Source organism: Pangasianodon hypophthalmus, chromosome 25, assembly GCF_027358585.1.
Source record: "Pangasianodon hypophthalmus isolate fPanHyp1 chromosome 25, fPanHyp1.pri, whole genome shotgun sequence".
NCBI classification, from domain to species: Eukaryota; Metazoa; Chordata; class Actinopteri; order Siluriformes; family Pangasiidae; genus Pangasianodon; species Pangasianodon hypophthalmus.
The window spans coordinates 14,228,533-14,252,888 of record NC_069734.1 but is presented as its reverse complement, the minus strand read 5'-3'; the positions used below and the strand labels follow the sequence as shown (position 1 = coordinate 14,252,888).

Sequence of the window (24,356 nt, the reverse complement as noted above, 5' to 3'; positions counted from 1 at the left end):
AAATCATGGCGGGTGAGGGCGTTTTCGTATGCGTTTGGCCAATCAACGTCTACTTACGTCACGGATAGTACCAGTTGTGCTGGTTAGACCCTGCTCCGGAGTAGGAGCTAATTTGGTTCTCGAAAAAGGCAGTCCGGTACTAAAATCGCACCCAGTTCCGGAGGTGCGAAAATGCCAAAAAGTGGGTAGTTCCACAATTAGTTCAGGTACTACGAAAAGGTTCCCGTGGTGCGAAAGGCCCCCATGTCTTCATGGACCTCGCTTTGTGTACAGGGGCATTGTCATGCTGGAACATGTTTGGGCTAGGGCCCTAACCACAGTGAAAAGAAAGCATAATGTTACCGCATACTAAAACATCCTATACAATTGTGTGCTTCCAACATTGTGGCAAAAGTCTGGGGAAGGCCCACATATGGGTGCGATGGTCAGGTGTCCACAAACCTTTGTGGCCATATAGTGTATTTTCACTTGCTAAGATTTGTTTTTGCAGTGAATCTATCTTGAGTTTGTAGATAAACTACCCAGACAATGAGAGATGTGTATTTGACACATGTAGAAAAACTCCTCTAGGAATTTTATACTTTTTAGGAGAAATAAACATGTATAGGGTAAACTATTGACTGTATGATTAACAGAAACATTTGTAGTGATAAATCACTGTTTATTCACTATCCTGTTGTGCAATAACAATTCTATTGATATTTTATGTGCAGGTATATACATAAATTTTATTTCAGTATGTCTGAAATAAATGTTGGACATTGTGAAACTTCTGAAGCTAATATGTCCAGGGGAAAATGTCTATTGCATATATTCCACTCTAAGATCATGTCACATTGCACATACCTTGTAATGTTAGATTATAGCTGTATTAGTTCTGCATTTGTAGTTGCATGTGTACTAGACTTCTAAAGCAAAGTTTGCAGATATCAAGTTCATCTCTCAAAGTAAAGGATTTTTGTGTATGTGTACATAATAAACAAAAGAACATGAGACAGAGAGAAGAGAAGCAGAGCTGATCTGTCTTTCTTTAATTGACCCACTTTATTCACAGACACACTACTAGCACACATCACAACTATTTCATCACTATAAATATAGCCTTTTTCCCAGAGCCTACTCCAGGAAACAGGATCCCTGATCTAAAACTGTGCTTCACACACATAGAGTATGCTGTGTGCACTTGCATTTGATGCCCTTGCTCTACTCTGTACTAGCTAACCCAGACCCCAGAATAAGTGGTAATAACACATTTGATTGATATTTTTTGGGATCAGTATTTTACAAAAACATCTAGGCTGAGATGCATCTGATACCCTCAAATTATATCCTGTTATATCTAGACTGTGTCTATATTTGACGGAATGCTTGACCACAGACATTCAAGCAATATTACATACTGTTTGCAAAAATGTTTTAAATCAAAGAAAGATTTAAGATTAGAGACTATATTCTGGCTTGATCTTAAAAATGACACACATTACGGTTGTCACAAAAAGTCACAAGAATAGTACTTTGGTAGACAGCTCTGACCTAGCTTGATTGTCCCAATTTATAGACAACAACTTCTATAGATTCAATTTCAGTTACTGCTTTATCCTGGTCATGGTCATGGTGGTCCCAGAGCCTGTGCTTGGAACACTGGGCACGAGGCAGGAATATACCCTAAATGGGACACCAGTCCATTGCAGGTCACCATGCACACACATTCACACAGTAATTCATACTTAGAAACAATTACACATAGCCAATCCTCCTATGGCACAAATTTAGAGCGAAAGACCACAAAGCACTGTGCAAGGGTGGTCAAGACACCCAGACCATACAGCACTCTTTAATCCAGGACATTTGTACAAAGCACTGCCTCAGCAGGCAAAAGATTACCATTAGTGATTTTATTCCCACAACACAAGCACTTATTTTCCCTTTTTCTTTGCAATAACAGAATAAGAATCAGAATTTGCACGTTCTAAAGACAGTTTCTACAACTACATCATTAGACTCAATACAGCTAGTAAAATCATCAGCCCATAAATCGAAAGATTGCTTAAAGCATGTTTTATTTACTGGACTCATTAATAGGAGATGCCATAACAGATATTCATGATCAAATTACAAACTGTCACTTCTTTCAAACAGTCAGTAATGCTAAGAATGTAGACCTTCATTAAAACCCTGAGGTTTGACTAAGGCTCAGACTGAGGTATATGCATCCAATGTTTCCTATATTATATTACACTGAGAGACTTTGATAGCAAGTTTGTTGTGTGGTTCCTCTCTCTGTGATAGCTGTAACTAAATTAAAGTGGTGATCTAAAGCATATCCACAATTTTAAATGCATACTTTGTACATTATAAGGTGTAGTGACATACTACTGATTGCTGACCAGGAGTACACTGAGCGGATTAACTGAAGTGGATTGTATGTCAGTTCCACATGGACAGAATAACCTGATTCTTGTTAAGATAAATCAGTCACAGGTTTCCAAGCCTGGCCAATGACACATGACACTCGTACTCCTTCCCCCACCTTACACAGTATGTAGGTCTGTGTGGGATATAAAAAACTTCAGCTCAACCAATACACTAATTACACTAAGTGACTTGTTTAGCCATTGAAGCAATGTTACTTTGAAGCCAGAAAACCCACTTTTTTATACTGTATGTCTCATGGTAAATCAATGATTGATATACTGTTATTTAAAAATGATTTATTATTAGCTTGAATTTGTTTATCAATAATCTTAATCACAAGTGTGACTCCATAGTTTAAGTCAAAGTTGAAAAAGCAATGTTTCATCAGCCTTAAACATACAATTTCTGCAGCCATGCAGCTATAGCAATCTCATGAAGAATTAAGCCTGGCACATTTAGCCTGATTTAGCACTGTTAGTACTTATATATCAGTTGTATCTCTTGTGATATTATAATGTTAAGTCAATATTACTTCTGGGTGTCAAGAGCATCAAATAATTCCTGGCTGCTGAAACTGTATACTGCATATATGGTCATAATCCAGTTACCAAATTTCTTACCACTTCCTCTTCACCTCTGCTCTTCTTTCTGTCCCTTCTTCAGAGTGCCCCTTAAAGATAGGGTGGGAGTTAGGATCCTGGTGGTTGTTTGAAGTGTCAGTTTGAATGGATAAACAAAAATACAAAAAAAGAAAAGACAAAAAAAGAAAAACCAGAAAAACCGGTTACTGTTTGTCAGAAGAAGGAATAATGTTGCACACAGGAAGAAAGGATCACTAAAGCAATGAAGAGGGAGCGTGGATAAAGAGAAGTGACCTACCATGCATGCAAATAACTGTAGTCCAACTATATTTAACAGGCCCTCTATGCTCTCTTGTGCACACATGTCTACACACACACACACACACACACACACACACACACATATATACAGTCAGGTCCATAAGTATCTGGACAGTGAACAATTTAATTTTGCCTCCGTACACCACCACAATGTTTTGAAATGAAGCAATCAAGATGTGATTGAAGTGTAGACTTTCAGATTTAATTCAAGGGGTTTAACAAAAATATTGCATTAACTGTTTAGTAATTACAGCCATTTTTTACATAGTCCCTCCATTTTCACAGACTCAAAAGTAATTGTACAAACTAACAATCATAAATATCAGGATTATTTTTAATACTTTGATACAAATCCTTTGCAGTCAATGACTGTCTGAAGTCTGGAACCCATGGACATCACCAAATGCTGAGTTTCTTCCCTTGAGATGCTTTGTCAGGAATTTACTGCAGCCAACTTCAGTTGCTGAATGTTTGTGGGTCTTTCTGCCTTTCAAAGCCTGCTCAGTTGGGTTGAGGTCAGTTGACTGACTTGGCCATTTAAGAACAATCCATTGCTTTGCCTTAAGAAGCTCTTGGGTGCTTTCATGGTACGTTTTGGGTCATTATCCATCTGTACTGTGAAGTGCTATCCTATCAGTTTTGCAGCATTTGACTGAACCGGAGAAGAAAGTATAGTTCTATACACTTCAGAATTCATCCTGCTACTTCTATCAGCAGTCACATCATCAATAAACACCAGTCACCAAGTTCCATTGGCAGCCATACATGCCCATGTCATAACACTGCCTCCATATGTTTGACAGATGATGTGGGGTGCTTTGGATCACGAGCCCTTCATTTCTTTCGACATACTCTTCCCATCATTCTGGTACAAGTTAATCTTGCATCATAATTGGTCAGATTTTTAGATTTTTTTTTTTTTTTTTTTTTTTAAGCAAAGTCTAATCTGGCCTTTCTGTTCTCAAGTGTTACCAGTGGTTTGTATCTTGCGACAAACCCTCTGAACTAACATTAATAAAGGTGTCGCTTGATTGTAGACTTTGACAATGATATGCCTACCTCCTTGGGAGTTGTGAAGGGGTTTTACTTCACCAAGGAAATAATTCTGTGATCATCCACTTTAGCTGTCTTCTGTGGTCTTCCAGGCCTTTTGGTGTTGCTGAGCTCACCAGTGCATTCCTTCATTTTAAGAATATACCAAATTTTTGATTTGGCTACTCCTAAAGTATCTGCTCTCTCTTTGATAGGTCAGTTTTGTTTTTTTCAGCCTGATGATGGCCTCGTTCACTTGCATCGACACCCCTTTGGACAACATAGGACCAAAGGTCCAATGAGTAGTTACCAAATGTAAATTCAATGCTTGGAATCAACTCCAGACCTTTTATCTCCTTAATTTGTCTTGATATATCAAGGAACCAGGCCACACCTGGCCATGAAACTGCTTATCATCACTTGTCCAATTACTTTTGAGCCTGTGAAAATGGAGGGACTCTGTAAAAAAAAAAAAAAAGTCTGTAATTCCTAAACAGTTAATGCAATATTTTTGTTAAACCCCTTGAATTAAAGCTGAAAGTCTACACTTCAGTCACGCATTGATTGCTTAATTTCAAATCCATTGTGGTGGCGTACAGAGGCAAAACTACCAAAATTATGTCATTGTCCAAATACTTAAAATTTAAAATACCTTTATTATAATCTACTATTATTACTGAAGTACACTGCAGTACTTCCAGTATTCTTCTTCAGAATTTCATATTTTATATATATATATATATATATATATATATATACACTATATTACCAAAAGTATTCGGTCACCCATCCAAATGATCAGAATCAGGTGTCCTAATCACTTGGCCTGGCCACAGGTGTATAAAATCAAGCACTTAGGCATGCAGACTGTTTTTACAAACATTTGTGAAAGAATGGGCCGCTCTCAGGAGCTCAGTGAATTCCAGCGTGGAACTGTCATAGGATGCCACCTGTGCAACAAATACAGTTGTGAAATTTCCTCGCTCCTAGTGCAAAGAGGTCGTCGACTTTCTTCACAGTCAATTGCAACAGAGCTCCAAACTTCATGTGACCTTCAGATTAGCCCAAGTACAGTACGCAGAGAGCTTCATGAAATGGGTTTCCATGGCCGAGCAGCTGCATCCAAGCCACACATCACCAAGTGCAATGCAAAGCGTCGGATGCAGTGGTGTAAAGCACGCCGCCACTGGACTCTAGAGCAGTGGAGATGCATTCTCTGGAGTGATGAATCATGCTTTTCCATCTGGCAATCTGATGGACGAGTCTGGGTTTGGAGGTTGCCAGGAGAACGGTACATTTCGGACTGCATTGTGCCGAGTGTGAAATTTGGTGGAGGAGGAATTATGGTGTGGGGTTGTTTTTCAGGAGTTGGGCTTGGCCCCTTAGTTCCAGTGAAAGGAACTTTGAATGCTTCAGGATACCAAAACATTTTGGACAATTCCATGCTCCCAACTTTGTGGGAACAGTTTGGAGCGGGCCCCTTCCTCTTCCAACATGACTGTGCACCAGTGCACAAAGCAAGGTCCATAAAGACATGGATGACAGAGTCTGGTGTGGATGAACTTGACTGGCCTGCAAAGAGTCCTGACCTGAACCCGATAGAACACCTTTGAGATGAATTAGAGCGGAGACTGAGAGCCAGGCCTTCTCGACCAACATCAGTGTGTGACCTCACCAATGCGCTTTTGGAAGAATGGTCAAAAATTCCTATAAACACACTCCTCAACCTTGTGGACAGCCTTCCCAGAAGAGTTGAAGCTGTAATAGCTGCAAAAGGTGGACCGACATCATATTGAACCCTATGGGTTAGGAATGGGATGGCACTTAAGTTCATATGTGAATCAAGGCAGGTGACCGAATACTTTTGGTAATATAGTGTATATATATATACACACACACACACACACACAGTTAGGTCCAGAAGTATTTGGAGAATGACAGTTTTTATGATTTTGCCTTTATACACCACCACAATGGATTTGAAATAAAACAATCAAGATGTGATCAAAGTATAGACTTTCAGCTTTATTTTAAGGGGTTCCACAAAAATATGGCATTTACCATTTAGGAATTACAGCCATTTTCAAGTACCTCCATTTTCAGGGGCTCAAAGGTATTTGGACAAAGTGACATAATTGTAAATATAACCATAATTTTAATACTTGGATGAAAATCCTTTGCAGTCAATGACTGCCTGAAGTCTGGAGCCCATGTTCTCAAAACTCAAATTTTGAGTTTCCTCCCTGGAGATGCTTTGCCAGGCCTTCACTGCAGCCACTTTCAGTTGCTGCTTGTTTTTGGATCTTTCTGCCTTCAGTCTTGTCTTCAGTAAGTGAAAAGCATGCTCTATTGGGTTGAGATCAGGCGACTGACTTGGCCATTGAAGAATATTCCATTTCTTTGCCTTCAAAAAGTCTTGAGTTGTTTTCGCAGTATGTTTAGGGTCATTATCCACCTGCACTGTGAAGTGGCGTTCTATCAGTTTTGTAGCATTTGGCTGAATGTGAGCAGAGAGTATAGCCCTATACACCTCAGAATTCATCTTGCTACTTCTGTCAGCAGTCACATCATCAATAAACACCAGTGAGCCCATTCCATTGGCAGCCATACATGCCCATGCCATAACACTGCCTCCACCATGTTTGACACATGATATGGTATACTTTGGATCATGAGCTATATATAAATTCTGAAGAAGAATACTGGAAGTACTAGTAGTATAATAGTAGATTATAATAAAGGTTAGGTGTAGTATACAAAGTTTCCAGAGAAACAGGACTTTTCAGACAAAAGTCCTTCATCATTTGTGTGGACATAAACCAATACAGATTTGAAATGTTGGCCAATGTCAACAGCTGTTCTCAAAACATTAGATACATTCTTTGGGGTTCCAAAGTTCGAAGAGTGTAGATGAGCTCTTTCTTAGTTTCTCCAATGTACAACTGGTTCACCTAAACTGGACAGCTGAAAAGTGGAAATAAAGTCATCATCATGTGGCAGCAAAACAATGCATAAAATCATGCATATACAAGTCAAGAGCTTCATTTAATGTTCACATCAAACATCACAATGAGGAAAAATTGTGATTTCAGTGACTTTGTTGCATGGTTGTTGGTGACAGACAGACTAGTTTGAGCAGAAACCGCTCATCTCCTGACATTTTCACACACATCAGTCTCTAGAGCAGGGGTTCCCAAATTAGGGGCCGCAACTACGTGTGGGGTGACGATTTACAAATGGGGTGTGAGAGAGACCCACATTTTACTCTTTTATTTTATTTATTAAGGGAGAAAAGAGATTTTTGCTATTTTACTGCTATTTTGAAATGTTACTGGGAGCTGCCTTCAAACAAGCCACATTTATATTAAGAGTGTCATACTATTTTAGTCTTTTTCACGATCTTGACATGCAGCACTAGTGTAGGAGATAAATTACACTAGATTTTCCATCCGTCTACTCTACATGGCCAAAAGTACATGGACCCCTGACCATGAACCCCATATGTGGACCTTCCCCAAACATTTGACACAAAGATAGAAGCACAGAATTGTCTAGAGTGTCTTTTTATGCTGTACCATTACAATTTCTCTTCACTGGAACTAAGTGGCCTAGCCTAAACCTGTTCCAGCATGACAGTGCCCCTGAGGATAAAGTGAGGCCTATGCAGACATGGTTTACCAAGGTTGGTTTGGAAGCAGTCCAGTTGCCTGCACAGAGCCCTCACCTTAACCCCACTGAACACCTTTAGGATGAATTGGAATGCTGACTGCATGCCAGGCCTCCATGCCCAACGTCAGTGCCTGACCTCAATAATGCTCTTGTGAATGAAAGGTCACACATCCTTACAACAACATTCCAAAATTAAATGGACAATCCTTCCCAGAAGATTAGTTGTTGAAGCAGCAAAGGAGGGGCCATAGTAATGCCATGCCTTTGGAAAAGGATGCTAAACAAGCACATGTGGGTGTCACATACTGTATAGTGCACCTCCCTTGACAACATCGAGTAACACATATTTTGCCATATTTTTATATTTGTTTCTTTACAAGCTCCTGTCAGTGTGAAGCTGGATTCAGCGCTCTCTGCTGCATTAATAAGGCCCACTTTGAGCCATCGTGGTATAAGAGGAATAACACACATTGGGACATAATTTTATAGGAAAACAATGCACTTTGGGGTCGTAAGTAACTCCGCTGCATGTTGAGGTGGATCAAACTACCTCGGCATGGATTATTTTCCACTGTTTTATTATTATTACGAATTGTTCAAAGCTGAATGTGACTGCGGAAAATTAGATGTGCCATTTCAAACACACCTCCTGACTTTTTGAAAAGCTGTGTCTAGAAATACAAGCTCACCGTTCCCGCTAGACTGGTAACTCAGTGCAAAGAATATTCCTTTGGTTTTTAGTATGTTAAACATATGTTACTGACATGGTCAAATGTTCAAATATTACAACAGCCCTAAAATATAAATCAGTAATGAAAAATGTAGAGTGATCAAGCATCAGGGTTGCGAAAAATTTATAATGTCCATTTGGCACGGTGGCCCAGAAGTGCAAGGCACCTAAAAAAAAAATTTAAAAAAAAGGTCAACTTGGAGGCAACTTTAAAAAAAAAAAAAAAAAAAATGAAATCAACTTTTAATAAAAAACAGTCAACTTTAAATAAAAAGAGTCAGTTTTAAATAAAAGAAGTCATCTTTAAATAAAAAGAGTCAACTTTAAATAAAAGAAGTCAACTTTATCGCTACTGTATAAGCTATTGAGTAATGGACTGCTAGCAAAAAGGACAATTTTTTTTTACATTTCTTTTCGAACCTTGTGATTTGAATTATGTTTTAATACAGTGTATAAATGTAGCTTTTGAAATAGTGACTTAAAATTTTAACACAAATAATACAGCTTCAAAGTGTCTTTTCAAACAATGTCTCTCATTATTAAGCTTTGGAAAAACCTTTGAAAAGCTTTCTTGAAATACAAATAAAATCCTGAAGCACATTTAGGGCAAAAACTAAATTTTCAGCCATTTAAAAATAAATACTGTAACAAGATGTGCAGTCAGTGTGAACACTGAACACAAATAAACACAAAATATTATCAAAATCAGTGGCTGACAAGCCAAGTGAATGTCTGAATGAACATACAAACCCTTAAAAATTACAAATACCTAATAATAAATACATCAACATGTCTTGCAGGCTGTCCAAAAACTGAACTCTGGACAAAAACAAACACTGAGTGACTGAATAGGGAATAACTTAGAAAGTGGCTGAGTGAATGAGTGAAAAACTGAGAGTGTCTCAGAGAATGCCTGAGTAAATGACTGAGAGAGTGGCTGAGTGAATAAGAATGGCTTACTGAATACCTGAAAAAAAAATACTGTGACTAAAGAGACTAAAGGTGTGTGTGTGTGTATGTATGTGTATGTGTGTGTGGGTGGGTGTGTTGTGTGTGTGTTTGTACGACTGGGTTCACTGACTTATATAAAGTTTCACTCAAAGTCCAGTAGTTTCTTTAGTAGACTGGAGACACGAGCGTTGACTGATGTAATCTTTTTCTGGGTGACCTTCCCCATCTGCTTTGACAGGACTTTGCCTCATCCAGCCTTGGTGCTTCTCTCAGGATTTTTCCAATGAACCGCTTGAAAAACAAATGTGTGTGTTCAGAATTAGTGTGGGAAAAAAGTTTACTCACTGAGACAATATAAATAAAGTCTATTCTTGTATCAAGAATGTTGCCCTTTACTAAGTTGGGTGTAGGCAATGTTACATTTTAGCATCTTCTTAGGAGTTACACATTGTCACCTGTACATCCATATATAAACATGTTTCAGATAAAGTGGTAGTTTGCTCTGCCCTGATTAGTGTCAGGAGAGCTTTCTTAACAAGCTCCAGCCATCAGATCTTTTGGGCAGTTGGTATATGACCAGTGAAATGAAACATGATCAACACAAGGTCCTCAATGCTCAAATCACACAGTGATGGCTGAAGGGTGTATGCATCTAAGCATCTTGGTACTGAAGATTGAAAATGTAGTAAGCAGAAAAGACAGCAGCAAGCCCAGACAGAAAAGCTGGCTGGATGCCCTCACAAATGGTGTGCCCCTCAAGGCTAATCATCCAGTGGTGAATACAGCTTCCTGGTGTTTCACCTGCGTGCCACTGTTCATACTTCTTTAATGTGCACTTTAAGATGGGAATAAAACTGAGTCAGTGTATCAAATTTGACACTACACAAATCAACATGGCATGCTAGGTCTACTGCAGGGCATAGATGTGATCTACGCTCCACTTTCCTTGTGATGTCTGTAAAGCTGCTAATTTTTGGAAGTTCCTGGATGCAACACTGAAGAAACAAGTGAGGGGCATTGCTATGAATTCTCATGTGTTTCACATAGGTCACTGTAGTACTACATTGATGTCCACAGATCTGACATGGAAACATGCTGACAAGTCAAACTGGGCAGTCCTTGGACATGAAAAAAAAAAAAAAACCTCAATCGCAACCAAAAAAAAAGAATCTCCACCAGCTCAAGTGTCCATTAGCATTCTGTGCTGGGCAAAATAACATAAGAATACAAACTAGCAACAGCTAAACTGTGAATATGAATTATCCTTTGGAATATTCTATCACCAACTTGGACTGTCACAATCCAAAATACAGCCAACATTAAAGACACAAAACAACCACAACACTATTAGAGAAAACATTTCCCCCTGAGAACAGAGATATGTACAAATTATAACAAGTTTACCCAAATTTGCAAGCACAAGGGCACGGAAATTAACATTTTGACTAATCTTGCAGGTTTCGGTAAATTAATGTAATTGTTTATTTCACTAAACTAGCAAGCAAATAATAGCAATATTATCAAACAAGCTGCCTGTCATTTCAGTGAGGTACAGAGTCAGCAATTGAACGATGAAGGCTGCACTTTGCAGAAGAAGAATTTATTAGCTAACGTTGGATGAAACCCACCCTGTAATCGGGAAGATCAAATTTAGAAATCCAGCTCCACTCCACGGTGTCACAGTTCCCACAGAAACGAGTGTCTAAAAAGTTAGTTACCATTCCAGTATCACTGAAATTTTCAGATTAGAAGAGAAGAAATATCATGCATCCCTGCATAAAACTTAACATTAGAAACTGTACAGACACTGTACACACTGATCGCTGTCTGATGTGTTTTCAAAGTGTTCCTTTAATTCTTTTGAGCAGTGTATAAAGTTACAAATAGCTTTTTTTTTTTTTTTTTTTTTTTTTGATGTTGGGATCTGATGGCAGGTATAGGCTAACAAATCATTATCACAGCACAGTATGAGTTGATTGCAAATGTGATGTATTTTGCCTGTGCTCACAAGCAAAGCAAAAGGTCACTCCTCTATTAATTCACAAGATGAAGATGGGTGAAAAATCACCACTTAAACACTCACATGTGGTCTCACTGCAGCTTTCAAAATACAATGCAAAAATTACTGTAAAGGACTGTTTTCTTTCCTTCAAGCAATCAATACTGTAAAATACTGTTATATTTCATCTAAGTCATTTCACCAACCAAAATTAACAGTAATGTACTGCATTTAAACATAACAGGATTATACTGTTGATAAGTAAATTAACAGCAATTTCTAACAGTGTATCTTCCTTTCTCCCCTATTGTTGATTATCATGAACAGGACAGATTTGCATGGCATGATCCTTTGCATTCCTTACACCAATAAACTACAGATTTTAACATGTATTTTATTAATTGGTAAATAAATTGTTAATGCAAAGCAATTGTGTATTTATTTCCAGTTTATTTATACTTAAAGAAAATAATCACAAAGCTTGTGAAAATAGCTGAAAACTATTGTATATTGTATTTCAGTATAGGCTTATAAGATCATTACAGTTTTTTTCCCCTTAATTAAGGTTGCTACCTTTGTGATATTAGTGACAGCACTGTGTCAGTCTGTACAAGATATTGCAAAACATTTATTACCAGTAGATTATATAGAAGAACTTTCTTAATCAAAGTATGATTTAAGTATGGTTATTATATAATCCATCAAGTATAATCAAGAGTTAAAATACTTAGAAATAATAAGAGATTTAGTACATTTAGAGAGTGACTTTATGCATATGATTTTACAAGGATATTTCTGTGTATGTGAATCAAGAAACCTAAAACAAACTGGTGTGACCTTGCAGGTGTGCTTTTGGGAAAAACAATAAGCACACAAGTCTCATTCATAAATTGTATCTTCTTCAGTCCAGATTTGCTGTGTCATACAGTTGAGTGCAAAAGTTTGCATCCCCCTTACACCTTGGGTGAATAATCAAAACATCTGCCTCTGTTGTACAGTTCATCTTCAAAATAGCCTTCCATAATCATTTAAATGTGTTTCCCCTCTGAAAACCTTTTATGGTATGGCCTCAATTTTCCAAATTTATCTTTAATAGCAAGCTCAAAAGTTTACATCCCCTTTGATAAACCCTCTAGGCATTTAATTTAATATGTAAAATTAGGTGTCTGATCCTTTAAAAAACATCATCAACACTTAATGCTTGATGAGTGGCACCAGGTGTGTTAAATTAGGTGTGAATTTTATATTTGCAAGTGGGTAGATCTCCAGGAGCAGTCTCAAGCAACAATGGGATCAGGGAAACAGCTGTCAGAAGACCTAAAAATGAAACTTTTTGTTCAACTTTCATAAAGCTGGAGAGGGTTATAAAAAAATTTCAAAGTGTTTAGGGATACCAGTGCCAACTGTGAAGACCATAATCCAGAAATGGAAGAAAGATGGACACACTAAGACTCTACTAAGGAGTGGAAGACCAAGAAAAATAACTGAAAGAGCTGCTAGGCAACTTGCTCAAGAGCTACATAAGAATCCAAAACAAACAGCAGGGGGCGTGAAAAAGTTCTTAGAAGCAAGTGGAATAAAAGTCCACATCTCCACTGTCAAGCGCAGTCCGCACAAGTCTGGACTGTTTGGGAGAAAAGCCAGGAAGCCATTGCTTACTTCTAGACACAAGGCAGCACGCTTGGAGTATGCTAAAGAGCATGTCAACAAACCAAATGAGTTTTGGAATAAGATTATGTGGTCTAATGAGACCAAAGTCAAATTATTTGGTCATAATTTGCACAGGTACGTGTGGCGAGAAAAAACTCTGCCTATGAGGAGAAGAACACCATTCCCACAGTCAAACACGGTCGAGGCTCGTTGATGTTTTGGACGTGTATGTCTGCATCAGGCACTGGAGCTCTGCATAAAGTGGAAGGGAAAATGAATGCAGGCCAATATCAACAGATTTGAAAGCAAAGTCTCCTACTATCAGTCAAAAAGCTAAAAATGAAGAGGCAATGGATCCTTCAACAAGACAATGATCCAAAACACAAAGCAAAGTCAACTCAGGATTTAAAATGAATAAGGTGAAAGGTGAAAGCCTTCCCAGTCCCCAGACTTGAATATAATAGAAAATATGTGGATAGATTTGAAGAAGGCCATGCATGACATACAGCCAAGGTAGACTTGGAACAAATATGCCAGGAAGAATGGGCTAAAATTACACCTGAGAGGATACAAAAGCTGCTCAGAGGGTACCCAAAGAGGTTGGAGGAGGTTATAAAGGCAAAGGGAGCACATACAAAGTATTAGAAAACATTTCATAAAGGGGGATGCAAACTTTTGGACTGATATAATTTCCATTATTTCACTGTCACTTTCTTTTTATACACTCTTTGATCATTTTTGTTACTTTTGATGATGAAGGAACATTTGTGAAAACTGAACATGCATTAAATATTGTGTTGATGACAATACATTTCTTTTTTTTTCTCCTTTTGTAATGGGGGATGCAAACTTTTGCCCTCAACTGTATCTCATAGGAGGGTGTTTTTCTCTCTACCAGACTACTGAAGTGCATTGTGGAAGTTGTGTTGAAGGTTAACATTTTAAAAAATAAACTGACTGAACTCTCGCCATGGTTAAAACTAAGATAGAGGTTCAATTAAATAATTGTGGTGAGAGACAATGGTGTGATAAAAAGAAAAAAAGAGAAGACTTCACTTAATGAGATCATTGTTTTAGAAGTGTATAAAAGCATGAGCCATGACTATGTAAATCAGATGATCTGCAGACATCTCGGCTTTATTGGTTGTTTCAATAAAGTCTGATTTTTGTCATCCAAAACCCTTTGACTTTGGAAAGTTATTTTCCTTATTCTGAACTGAAGAGTTTTGCCATGACAATTAATACCAGTTGTCCAATAGTCAAAGCAGAGGTTCTCAGATGTTTTGCAGCAAGAGATCCCTTTTACTGTAAAATAAACTCCACAAAACCCACATTTATTTCAGCAAAATATTACAGCACACATTTATTTCATGAACATAATCCAACTATTCAAATGTGCACAGTAATATTCTGGCTATTTACTGGAGCCACAGAGCTTATATTCTTGAACTTTAAGGATCACATCAACTGTTGTGAGAAGAGAACATGGAGAACATGGCAGTAGTACTTGTAGGCTTGTGACGTCAGCTGCTTTTTGAAACTTAGAGTTAATGCATCATGCAACTGCAGAATAAAATAATTTTGAAGCCCTGAAGCCTATAAATTGATATTGATGTTAGGTTCATAAAATGTTTCATGTGGCAGCTAGATACATTACATATCAGGTAACTAGTGAATCTGTGAAACTATTGAAAAATATTTACTCTCAATATGATAAACATGCTGAAATGGTAAGTCTAATGTGGTTAAGTTCCAAGTGCTTATAGAGTGCTTTCAAATTCTGATATTTATAATTACTTTCTAAGACAATGCCCCTATGCACAAAACAAGGTCCATGAAGACATGATTTGCCAAGGTTGGATGGCACAGAGCCCTGATCTCAACCCCATTGAACATGCCCCAGGCCTCCTCGCCCAACATCAGTGCTTGATACCACTAATGCTCTTGTGGCTGAATAAGCACAAATCTCCACAATCATGCTCCAAACTCTAGTGGAAGCCCTTCCCTGAAGAGTGGAGGTTATTATAACAGCAACAGAAGACTAAATCTATTATGGGATGTTCAGCAAGCACATATGGGTGTGAAGGTAAGGTGTTCACAAACTGCCAAAATGCCATCTCTGTAGCCAAAAGGCAATAGAGTGTATGATATTTCTTAGAATTTATTCAAATTTTTTTATTCAGACATTTCAGTTGAGAGCCTTTGATACATACTGTAGTTGTATGTTACCCCATGTAAGGAATGTGCAAATCAATACGCTAATCAAATGTACAGTAAAATACAAATCTTGTCATTATACAGGCATATAAGGTATGCTGAGTTTGCTGAAAATGTATTTGACATGTGACATTATTCATTCATGAAATATGCCATCTCTGTAGCCAGGGGGTCAACCCCACACCTTATTCCTAGCTTAGGAATTCCAAAGTAAAAGTTACTCTCAGTGGCTTCGTAAATAGGTTTTAAGAAGAAATTTTAAAGTGAGTAAATTTTAGTGCCACTTTTAGTGGTATGACAAAAGTCTTTGTGAACACGGCCCCTGTTTTTCCTTCTTTTTTCCAGTAAGCTCCCACTTCAGTATATAAAAAAATTATTTTAAGAACAGGTCTTTTAAACAAGTGTTGGATGGCTAAGCCCCAGCAGTATAAAAGATAATAAAGAAAATAAAGAGGTGATGTGTGGAAATGTTTTACTTAAGAATGTAATTAAAAAGAGCAGTTGAAAACACACTATAACAAGCTATTGCAGTTTAAGCATTTAAAGACTTACCATTTCAAGTTTATCACATAGAGGGCAGATATTTTTTCCATACAGTGTCACAAACTTCAGTCTTAAAACAGTTGAGATTAGAATATGGTCAACTCAAATTAAATAAAGGATGACTGCTTTTGTATAGGCAGTGATGTGATCCTTATACTACTTCTCTCTTATTTGTAAATAATCACTCTGCTATATATATAGGGAGAGAGAGAGAGCAGCGTGACTATTTACAAATCTAGGCAGCAGACAAAAACTAAGGCACAGATCAAAACCAGAAATATCACAACAGAAACACGGAGCGGACTAACACGCACAACCACAAATGCAATGGGGTGAGCATCGATAATTCAAAACTGGGGGCACTGGCTTTCGTCGCCTCCAAATACTGTCGCCTATCGATGACGTCATCTTGGGGCGGAAGCCGCAACACAACGGTGATGGAGCAGCAGCTGAGCCAGAGTAGGAAGGCCCGGACTGGAGTATGGAATGGACCAATCTGCACAGACTAAGCGCACACACACAAAACATACCCGCAGAACATCGCGGGTTATAACAGGGAGAAAGGAAGATATGTGATGTTATAATGAGTGTCTGATATAAAGACATTTTTCATGAATATACAGTAGGAAGAGGAGATAGTTTTATGCAGACATTATTATGCTACTATGCAGTTAGGAACTGAATGACACACCTGATGAAGTCACTAGAGAGGCTTGTCCTCGGTCACCTCAGGACACATGTGGGTGTGGCATTGGACCCCTTACTGTTCACCTACTGACTGCATGTCTGGGTTCAGAATGCCGTGATCTGCCTGCTGCACAGAGCTTACTCGCACCTGGAGGCTGCATTGAGCACTGTGAGAGTTATGTTTTTTGACTTTTCTAGTACCTTCAACACCATCCAGCCCCTCATGCTGAGGAAGAAGCTGAATGTGGCACAAGTGGGCACTGCCCTGGTGTCCTGGATCATTCACTATTTCACCAGCAGGCACCAGTATGTGCAGCTACAGATCTATGTGTCAGAACAGACTGTAACCACCACAGGGGACTGTACTTGCCCCATTTCTTTTCACTTTGTATACCTCCGATTTCAGGTAGATGTGTCATCTACAAAAGTTCTCAGAAGACACTGGGGAGGGAGGAGTGCAGGAGCCTGGTGAACAGATTTCTGGACTGGTGTTAGCACATCCATCTCCAACTAAATTCCAGGAAGACAAAGTCCCCTCCAGCTCCTGTCACCATCCAGGGTGAGAACATCGAGGCAGTTAACACCTACAAGTACCTGGGTGTCTATCTGTGTGAAAAGTTGGATGGGAAGTGAACGTAGACAGGCTGTACAAGAAGGGCCAGAGCCAACTCTACTTCCTGAGGAGGTTGAGGTTCTTTGGTGTAAAGGGTATTTTATACTGCTGCTATGTGCTGGGGCAGCAGCATTTCAGGAATGCTTTCACACGTCATTTTCCCTGGCAGCCATCAGAGTGCACTGCACTCTAATCGATCTTTTTATCCATGCATCATTGTACATCTATGGATTATCTGCACTGGACACAATATGACAACTGTAACAACCTCATCGGTGGATAATACGTCATCTGTTGATAACTACTTCATCTGTATGTATAATACTTTATACATAATCATTATGCTGTATAGAACTGCAACACAATATTCTGGACTTCTTGCACCTTACCATAGCGATAGATGTATGTGATACATACTATATAGGTTTACTAGTGCAGGATTCCCATGTCCACAAGCAACACAAATAACCCCATCACGGATTCCAATCAGTTGGCCACAGGAACCATAAAACAATGGACACTCACTCGCAGATTGCAAGAAGCTGAGTTAACAGGCCTGTTTGTGCCTGTCTAATTTCAACAGCCCTGTGAACAATAAAGCAATTGTTAGGACAACCCTGAACTAAGGGATGAACACTCTCAGCCAAGGAAACCCTCTGTCAAGCCTATTAATTAGGCCATTGGCCAAGACCAAATGGCTGGCCCAAGGGATAATGCCCAAGGACACTCATTCGTAAATCTGGTAATCTGATTCATGAAGGGGGGCCTCAAGAAAGAGTTAATGAAGGCTCCTCATGGAATGAGACCTTTGCTCTTTCCCCACAGGAACACAAAGTTCACCCTTTTCTCACCACACTTCTCACATTCCACAGACTGCATCAGAACACTCCATATAGCCTAAAAGGACAATGACTCTTAAAATGATGCATTATGGTTTGCAAAACTTATTGTCTTTTAATGTCATGCCTTATATGTATCATGCCTATAGCCACCAGTTCATTATTATACTTTTGATCATTTAGTATGTATCATAATGATTAATGAGTATGACATGAGATTCAAATTTATTGTCATTGTGCAGTGTACAAATACAATGAAAAGCAGTATATTGATAACAGCAAGTATGTGATATTTGATATGTGTGATCGTTGCTTAATTTTCTAAGACTTGGGATGAAGTAAATTTGAGTAGAATTTTATTACATCCATGACACAAAATTTATGACCCATGTTCTAAATTTACTTTGTGGAAAGTTTGAAAAGCACATAACACAGAGAACAGTATGCTAATTATGTCAGAGGAGAATATGGCTTACACCCTGCCCTAAGACATGTTCGAGGAAACATTTTGGGGATGGACTAGCCAGAAAGGGTTAAAAAACCCTATGACACCAAGAGTCAAGTTGAGTCATCCATGAAGAATCACTTAGGAGTTCTTGTCAACCAAGAGCTTCAGAAGTAGAGAGTCACCCACGACACCTGCTTGGAGGTGGGAATTTTCGCTACTGTCACCGTTCCAGTGTATTGGCACCCCTTGTAGACATCAGCAATTGGATGTTCCAATTTGCTGGGTCAGCACACCACCTCTGAGAAGGGGATGCTGACTGCTCAATTTTGAGTGCAGTCCTTTTGTGTTAAAAGTCTTGTGGTGTTGGATACTGCTAAATGTGGTGCATAGTGAGTCTGGGTGCTTCCTTCTTGCCAACTCCCCGCTCGCTCCTGTTGTCTTAGGTCACCCCTGGCTCTCGCTCCATAACCCTCACATTAATTGGCGTTCCAGTACGGTCTTGTCATGGAGCGAATATTGTCATGCTAATTGTCTTGTGTCTGCCTGTTCATCTGTGTCTAGTTCTGTTTTCCAGAAGGAGTCGGTGGATCTGTCTAACGTGCCTAAGGAGTACATGGACCTGAAGGGAGTGTTCAGTAAGTCTCGAGCCGCTTCTCTCCCGCCGCACCGTCCCTATGACTGTGCCATAGATTTATTGCCAGGTAAGTCTCCGCCTAAAGGCAAGTTATACTCGCTTTCTGTCCCAGAAAGGGAGGCCATGGAGAAATATATTTCTGATTCTTTGGCAGCCGGGCTCATCCGTCCTTCCTCTTCTCCCGAAGGGGCTGGGTTCTTTTTTGTGGGCAAGAAGGACGGTTCTCTGCGGCCGTGTATTGATTACTGGGGGCCGAACAGCATCACGGTAAGGAACACTTACCCCTTGCCGCTGATGTCTTCAGCTTTCGAGCGGTTGCAGAGAGCGTCTTTTTTCACTAAACTTGACCTGCGCAACACCTATCATCTGGTTCGCATAAGGGAGGGGGATGAGTGGAAAACCGCCTTTAATACCCCCAGGGGGCATTTTGAATACCTGGTTATGCCTTTCGGGCTGTCTAACGCTCCGGCGGTTTTTCAGGCACTCGTTAATGACGTGCTGAGAGATATGGTTGATCAGTTCATATATGTCTACCTGGATGACATATTGATTTTTTCCTCCTCTCTCCAGGAACATGTTCAGCACGTCAGGCGAGTGCTCCTTCGGCTGCTCGAGAATGGGCTTTTTGTCAAGGCGGAGAAATGCGTTTTTCATGCACAGTCCGTTCCATTCCTGGGGTTCATCGTGTCGTCTGGGGGGGTGCGCATGGATCCCGATAAGATCAAGGCTGTGGTGGATTGGCCAACCCCTGGCTCTCGCAAGGCCCTGCAGAGGTTTCTGGGGTTCGCCAATTTTTACCGGTGTTTCATTCGCAACTTCAGCCAACTCGCCGCCCCTCTGACCGCCTTGACCTCCACCAAGACGGCGTTTAACTGGTCGAGCACAGCCCACGCTGCTTTTACAAACCTCAAGAGCCGCTTCGTTTCGGCCCCTATTCTTATTGCCCTTGATCCATCGCGTCAGTTTGTGGTGGAGGTCGATGCTTTGGAGGTGGGGGTGGGCGCGTCCCAGCGCTCCTCCGCGGACGGCAAGATGCATCCGTGCGCCTTTTTTTCTCATCGCCTGTCTCTCGCCGAACAGAATTATGACATTGGTAATAGAGAGCTGTTGGCAATTAAGTTGGCCTTGGAGGAGTGGCGTTGGAAGGTTCGGGGGTGCCTTTTATCGTCTGGACTGATCATAAGAACCTTGAATATATCAGCTCGGCCAAACGTCTTAACTTCAGGCAGGCTCGGTGGGCTCTTTTTTTCGGTCGTTTCGTTTTTTTTCGTTTTTTCATCCGGGCTCTAAGAACGTCAAGCCCGACGCCTTTTCCCGCGTTTTTGATGGTTCCGATTGGCAGACTACTCCCGAGCTTATTTTACTCGAGAGACTTGTGGTCTCCACCATCACTTGGGAGATTGAGTCTAAGGTCCGCACGGCCTTACAAGGGGTAACGCCTCTGTCCGGGTGCCCACAGGGTCGGTTATTTGTGCCGGAGAGGTTAAGGTCTGACGTCATCCGCTGGTGCCACTGCTCTAAGGTCCCTTGTTATCCGGGGATTAGTCGTACTGCCTTTTTTGGTCAAACAATGCTTCTGGTGGCCACTGATGGCTCGTGACATTCGGGAGTTTGTTTTGGCTTGCTAGGTCTGTGCCAGTTGTAAGACTTCCAATCGTCCCCCAGAGGGTCTCCTTCAACCGCTGTCTGTCCCTTCTAGACCCTGGTCCCACATAGCATTAGATTTCGTTTCCGCCCTCCCTCCGTCCCAGGGTAACACGGTGGTTTTGACCATGGTGGACCAGTTCTCGAAGGCGGCCCATTTTATTCCCCTGCCCAAATTGCCTTCTGCCAGGGAGACGGCGGTTGCTGTCGTTGATCACGTCTTTCGCATTCATGGCCTCCCGACTGATGTGGTTTCTGACAGGGGTCCCCAGTTCATTTCCAAATTTTGGAGAGAGTTTTGTCGGTTACTGGGGGCGAGTGTTAGCCTTTCGTCTGGTTTCCATCCTCAGAGCAACAGACAGTCCGAGCGAGCCAACCAGGATCTGGAGCGAGTGTTACGATGTTTGGTTTCACAGAACCCGTCCTCTTGGAGCCAACAGCTCTCTTGGGTGGAGTACGCACATTCATTGCCAGTGTCATCCACGGGCCTTACTCCGTTTGAGTGTAGCTTATTTTTCCCAGCCTGGAATCCGAAGTCGCGGTTCCCTCTGCCCACGCCTTCGTCCAGAAGTGCCGTCGCACCTGGAGAACTGTTCGTCAGACGCTTCTCCGGGTGGGTGCGCGCACCAAGGCTCAGGCTGATCGCCACCGGTCGAAGCCTCCTGTCTACGTCGTCGGTCAAAAAATGTGGCTTTCTAGTAAAAATATTCTAGAAATATTCTAATATGGCTCCCAAATTCATTGGCCCATTCATTGTCACTAAGATTCTTAGCCCAGTGGCAGTCCGCCTCAAACTCATACAGGAGAATCCATCCCGTGTTCCACGTATCCAAATTGAAACCTGTTTTTCACTCGCCTATTAATCCGCCAGCCCCCGTTCCCCCCCCCCCGCCGCGTCTCGTAGATGGGGAACCCGTTTATTCGGTTAACTGCATTCCAGTATCTGGTGGACTGGGAAGGTTACGGTCCGGAGGAGAGAAGTTGGGTCCCGGCCGGGGACATATTGGATCACTCCCTTATCGATGATTACAATCGACTGGTAGGTTCTCCTGGTAGCGCAAGAGGCGCTCCTAGGAGGAGGGGTCACGGTTCATGGGTTCACCGGCCCCTTCTGGCCGTTTCATGTACTACGGTTAATTAGTCATTGCTTTCAGCTGCCACTCATTACCGGCTCGATTTATACCTCAGCGTTTGTCCTGTCTTTTGTCAGTTCGTTGTCTTCATGTTTATGTTGTTTCAGCTCCGCGGTTGCGCTGCGTGCCTTGCTCCTCGGGAGGATTACTGTGTCCAGCTGGCTTCCTGGGACTGTTCGTTTCCGCTTGTTCAGTTTCTGCAACTTCATTAAAGCCTCGCTTTACTCGCTACTGAATCCGCCTCCGTTTTTGCCGTGACACATACTGCCTGCAAATAAAACAAGCAAAAACTGAAAATAGAAAGCAATGTAGCTTACATACATTTCAAGTAGCGGGTTCAGTCCTTGCTGGAATGCTTGCTCTTCAGCTGAATCCATGCTGTCTTCCTCCTAAAAACCCTCAAATTAGCCATCTCTATAAGACGCTAATAAATCAGGTGCTAAGCGAAAACCAAGAGCAAGCTATCAGAGCAAGGAAATGCTGCAGGGACTAAAACATGCCAAAACATAACTTTTGGGGGAGGAAAACCAGGCCTGAACAGCCATCAGGGCTGCTTGCACAACAAACCCCCCTGGTGCTACAAGTTGATTGGCCTTTAGCCGCAGACTGACAGCATATCGACAGCTCCAGACCAATAGGTGCCTAAAAGTGGGGGAGGGTGACATTACGCAATTCTGTTGCTCTGTCTCTGAATGGTCAATCTTCTCAAATGAGGTCTTGTTTGAAAGCTAAAAGTTTCTACAATTGGTCTATGTGGGTGTCAGTCAAGTAAGACTGACCTATTAAAATTTAATTTAATGAGGTTTGTTCAGCATAGACAAGGTAGATAGCAATATTTTTGAATGTGTGTCACTACAATGTATGCCTAATTACTAAAATCCAGAGGGGTGGGACACCAAAACACTAAATGCATTTCAAAGATGACATCTGTGACTAAATGTGAAAATTTGCATTTTTTTTCTACAATAACTTTGATGGACTGTATACCGATGGAAATGTGCATGATTTATAAAACCGGGAACGAACTGGATTTTCGTCTTTGTAGGTAATGTAAGGAAGTTAACATTTATAAAAGTCTGATACTGGGTTTAACTGTTATAATTTTATTGTGGCAGTTGTATACAGTGTTTTACAATCAATAGAGATTTAGCTGTGCTGTGCGTTTTATCTCTGTACCAATGTTATCGTGGAGAGGTGTGAATTATTTGCCCAGCAGGGGGGCTCAAACCCCTTCCCTTTCCCATCGCCCTGCTCACCAGCAGCTAAATATAGTCACTACACTTCACACACAGAAAGCCAACAGTGTCCTGACTAATCTTATAACAGATCTGCGGCGATAAAATAATTTGTTTATACTGATTGAAAATGTCTGATTAGTTGATTTCCATTCTGCCAGTGGAATGAAATGCCAGTGTATTGGTAAAAAGGTAAAAAATATAATCGCTACATAACTGGTGGAAGATTAAAATGTTAACATTCAAATGAGACAAAAAAAGACTACAAATATGGGCCCAAATCCAAGAACCACATTCAGATTTGTGCAACAGCAACTACAGAAAAGCGCAGAAGGTCACGAAGTGTTTGTCACTGTTTGTCAAAGAAGTTCCTGCTTTATTTGACTGTCTCGGACAAGATCAAGGACAAGCTCTCATCCCAGCCAAGGACACAACAAGCTGATCCTCAACTAGGTCCTTTGAAACCAGATCAAGAAACTCCTGGGTCAAACATATAAGGGGGAAGCTAAAACAGACTGACATCTTAACACCTGGAAGGAATTTAGCTCATTTGAATGTTGACTTATTTTAATCTTCCACCAGTTATGTAGAGATTATTAATACAAAAGGCAATATTAATTACTTTGGGGAAATTCCATCAGAATTAATTTACCACCCCTAACTGCTCACTTAGTCCACCGTAATGTTTAGTGAGGCATCTATCAACTCTGCCAAGTTATTACCATCGTGGCCATCAACAGTAATATCTTCCTATGATGATGACTACTTCAGAGCACGGTAACAAGGCACCTTAGGAACTTAGATGGTGAGCAAGGAAACACAGCACAACATCACCTTGAATACTGATGAGACTTTATTACACTAAACTACTACACATAGACTAAACTACTATATACACATAACACACTCACACACAAACATACACACACATACACATATGAATATGTCATAAGAGAAACCAGTGATAAAAGACAGAAGATTGGGTTCTTAGACTGAAGTATGAAAAACCACTAGA

At 40.5% G+C, this 24,356-nt stretch overlaps 1 protein-coding gene and 1 long non-coding RNA gene across 7 annotated transcripts in view; both read right to left on the bottom strand.

The window, feature by feature from the left end:
- filip1l (filamin A interacting protein 1-like) overlaps positions 1-4,792 on the bottom strand; it is a 109,058-nt gene extending 104,266 nt beyond the window's left edge. For 3 of the 6 annotated variants that reach the window (XM_053229333.1, XM_026947766.3, XM_053229335.1), the window contains exon 1: positions 3,036-3,288. Coding sequence is in view for 1 of the 6 variants with exons in the window: in XM_034299665.2 (XP_034155556.1) it covers positions 3,036-3,112; positions 3,295-3,360 (143 nt within the window). In the remaining 5 variants the exon portion in view is untranslated. The other 3 variants (XM_053229332.1, XM_034299665.2, XM_053229336.1) reach the window with 2 other exon arrangements.
- A 1,359-nt stretch (positions 4,793-6,151) lies between these two features.
- LOC128317439 (uncharacterized) lies at positions 6,152-16,751 on the bottom strand. Its single transcript, XR_008300949.1, has 3 exons — positions 16,118-16,751; positions 9,830-9,990; positions 6,152-7,313 (listed from the first exon to the last, which is right to left on the bottom strand). It is a non-coding gene; the product is annotated as an uncharacterized LOC128317439 (long non-coding RNA).
- Positions 16,752-24,356: the final 7,605 nt, after the last annotated feature.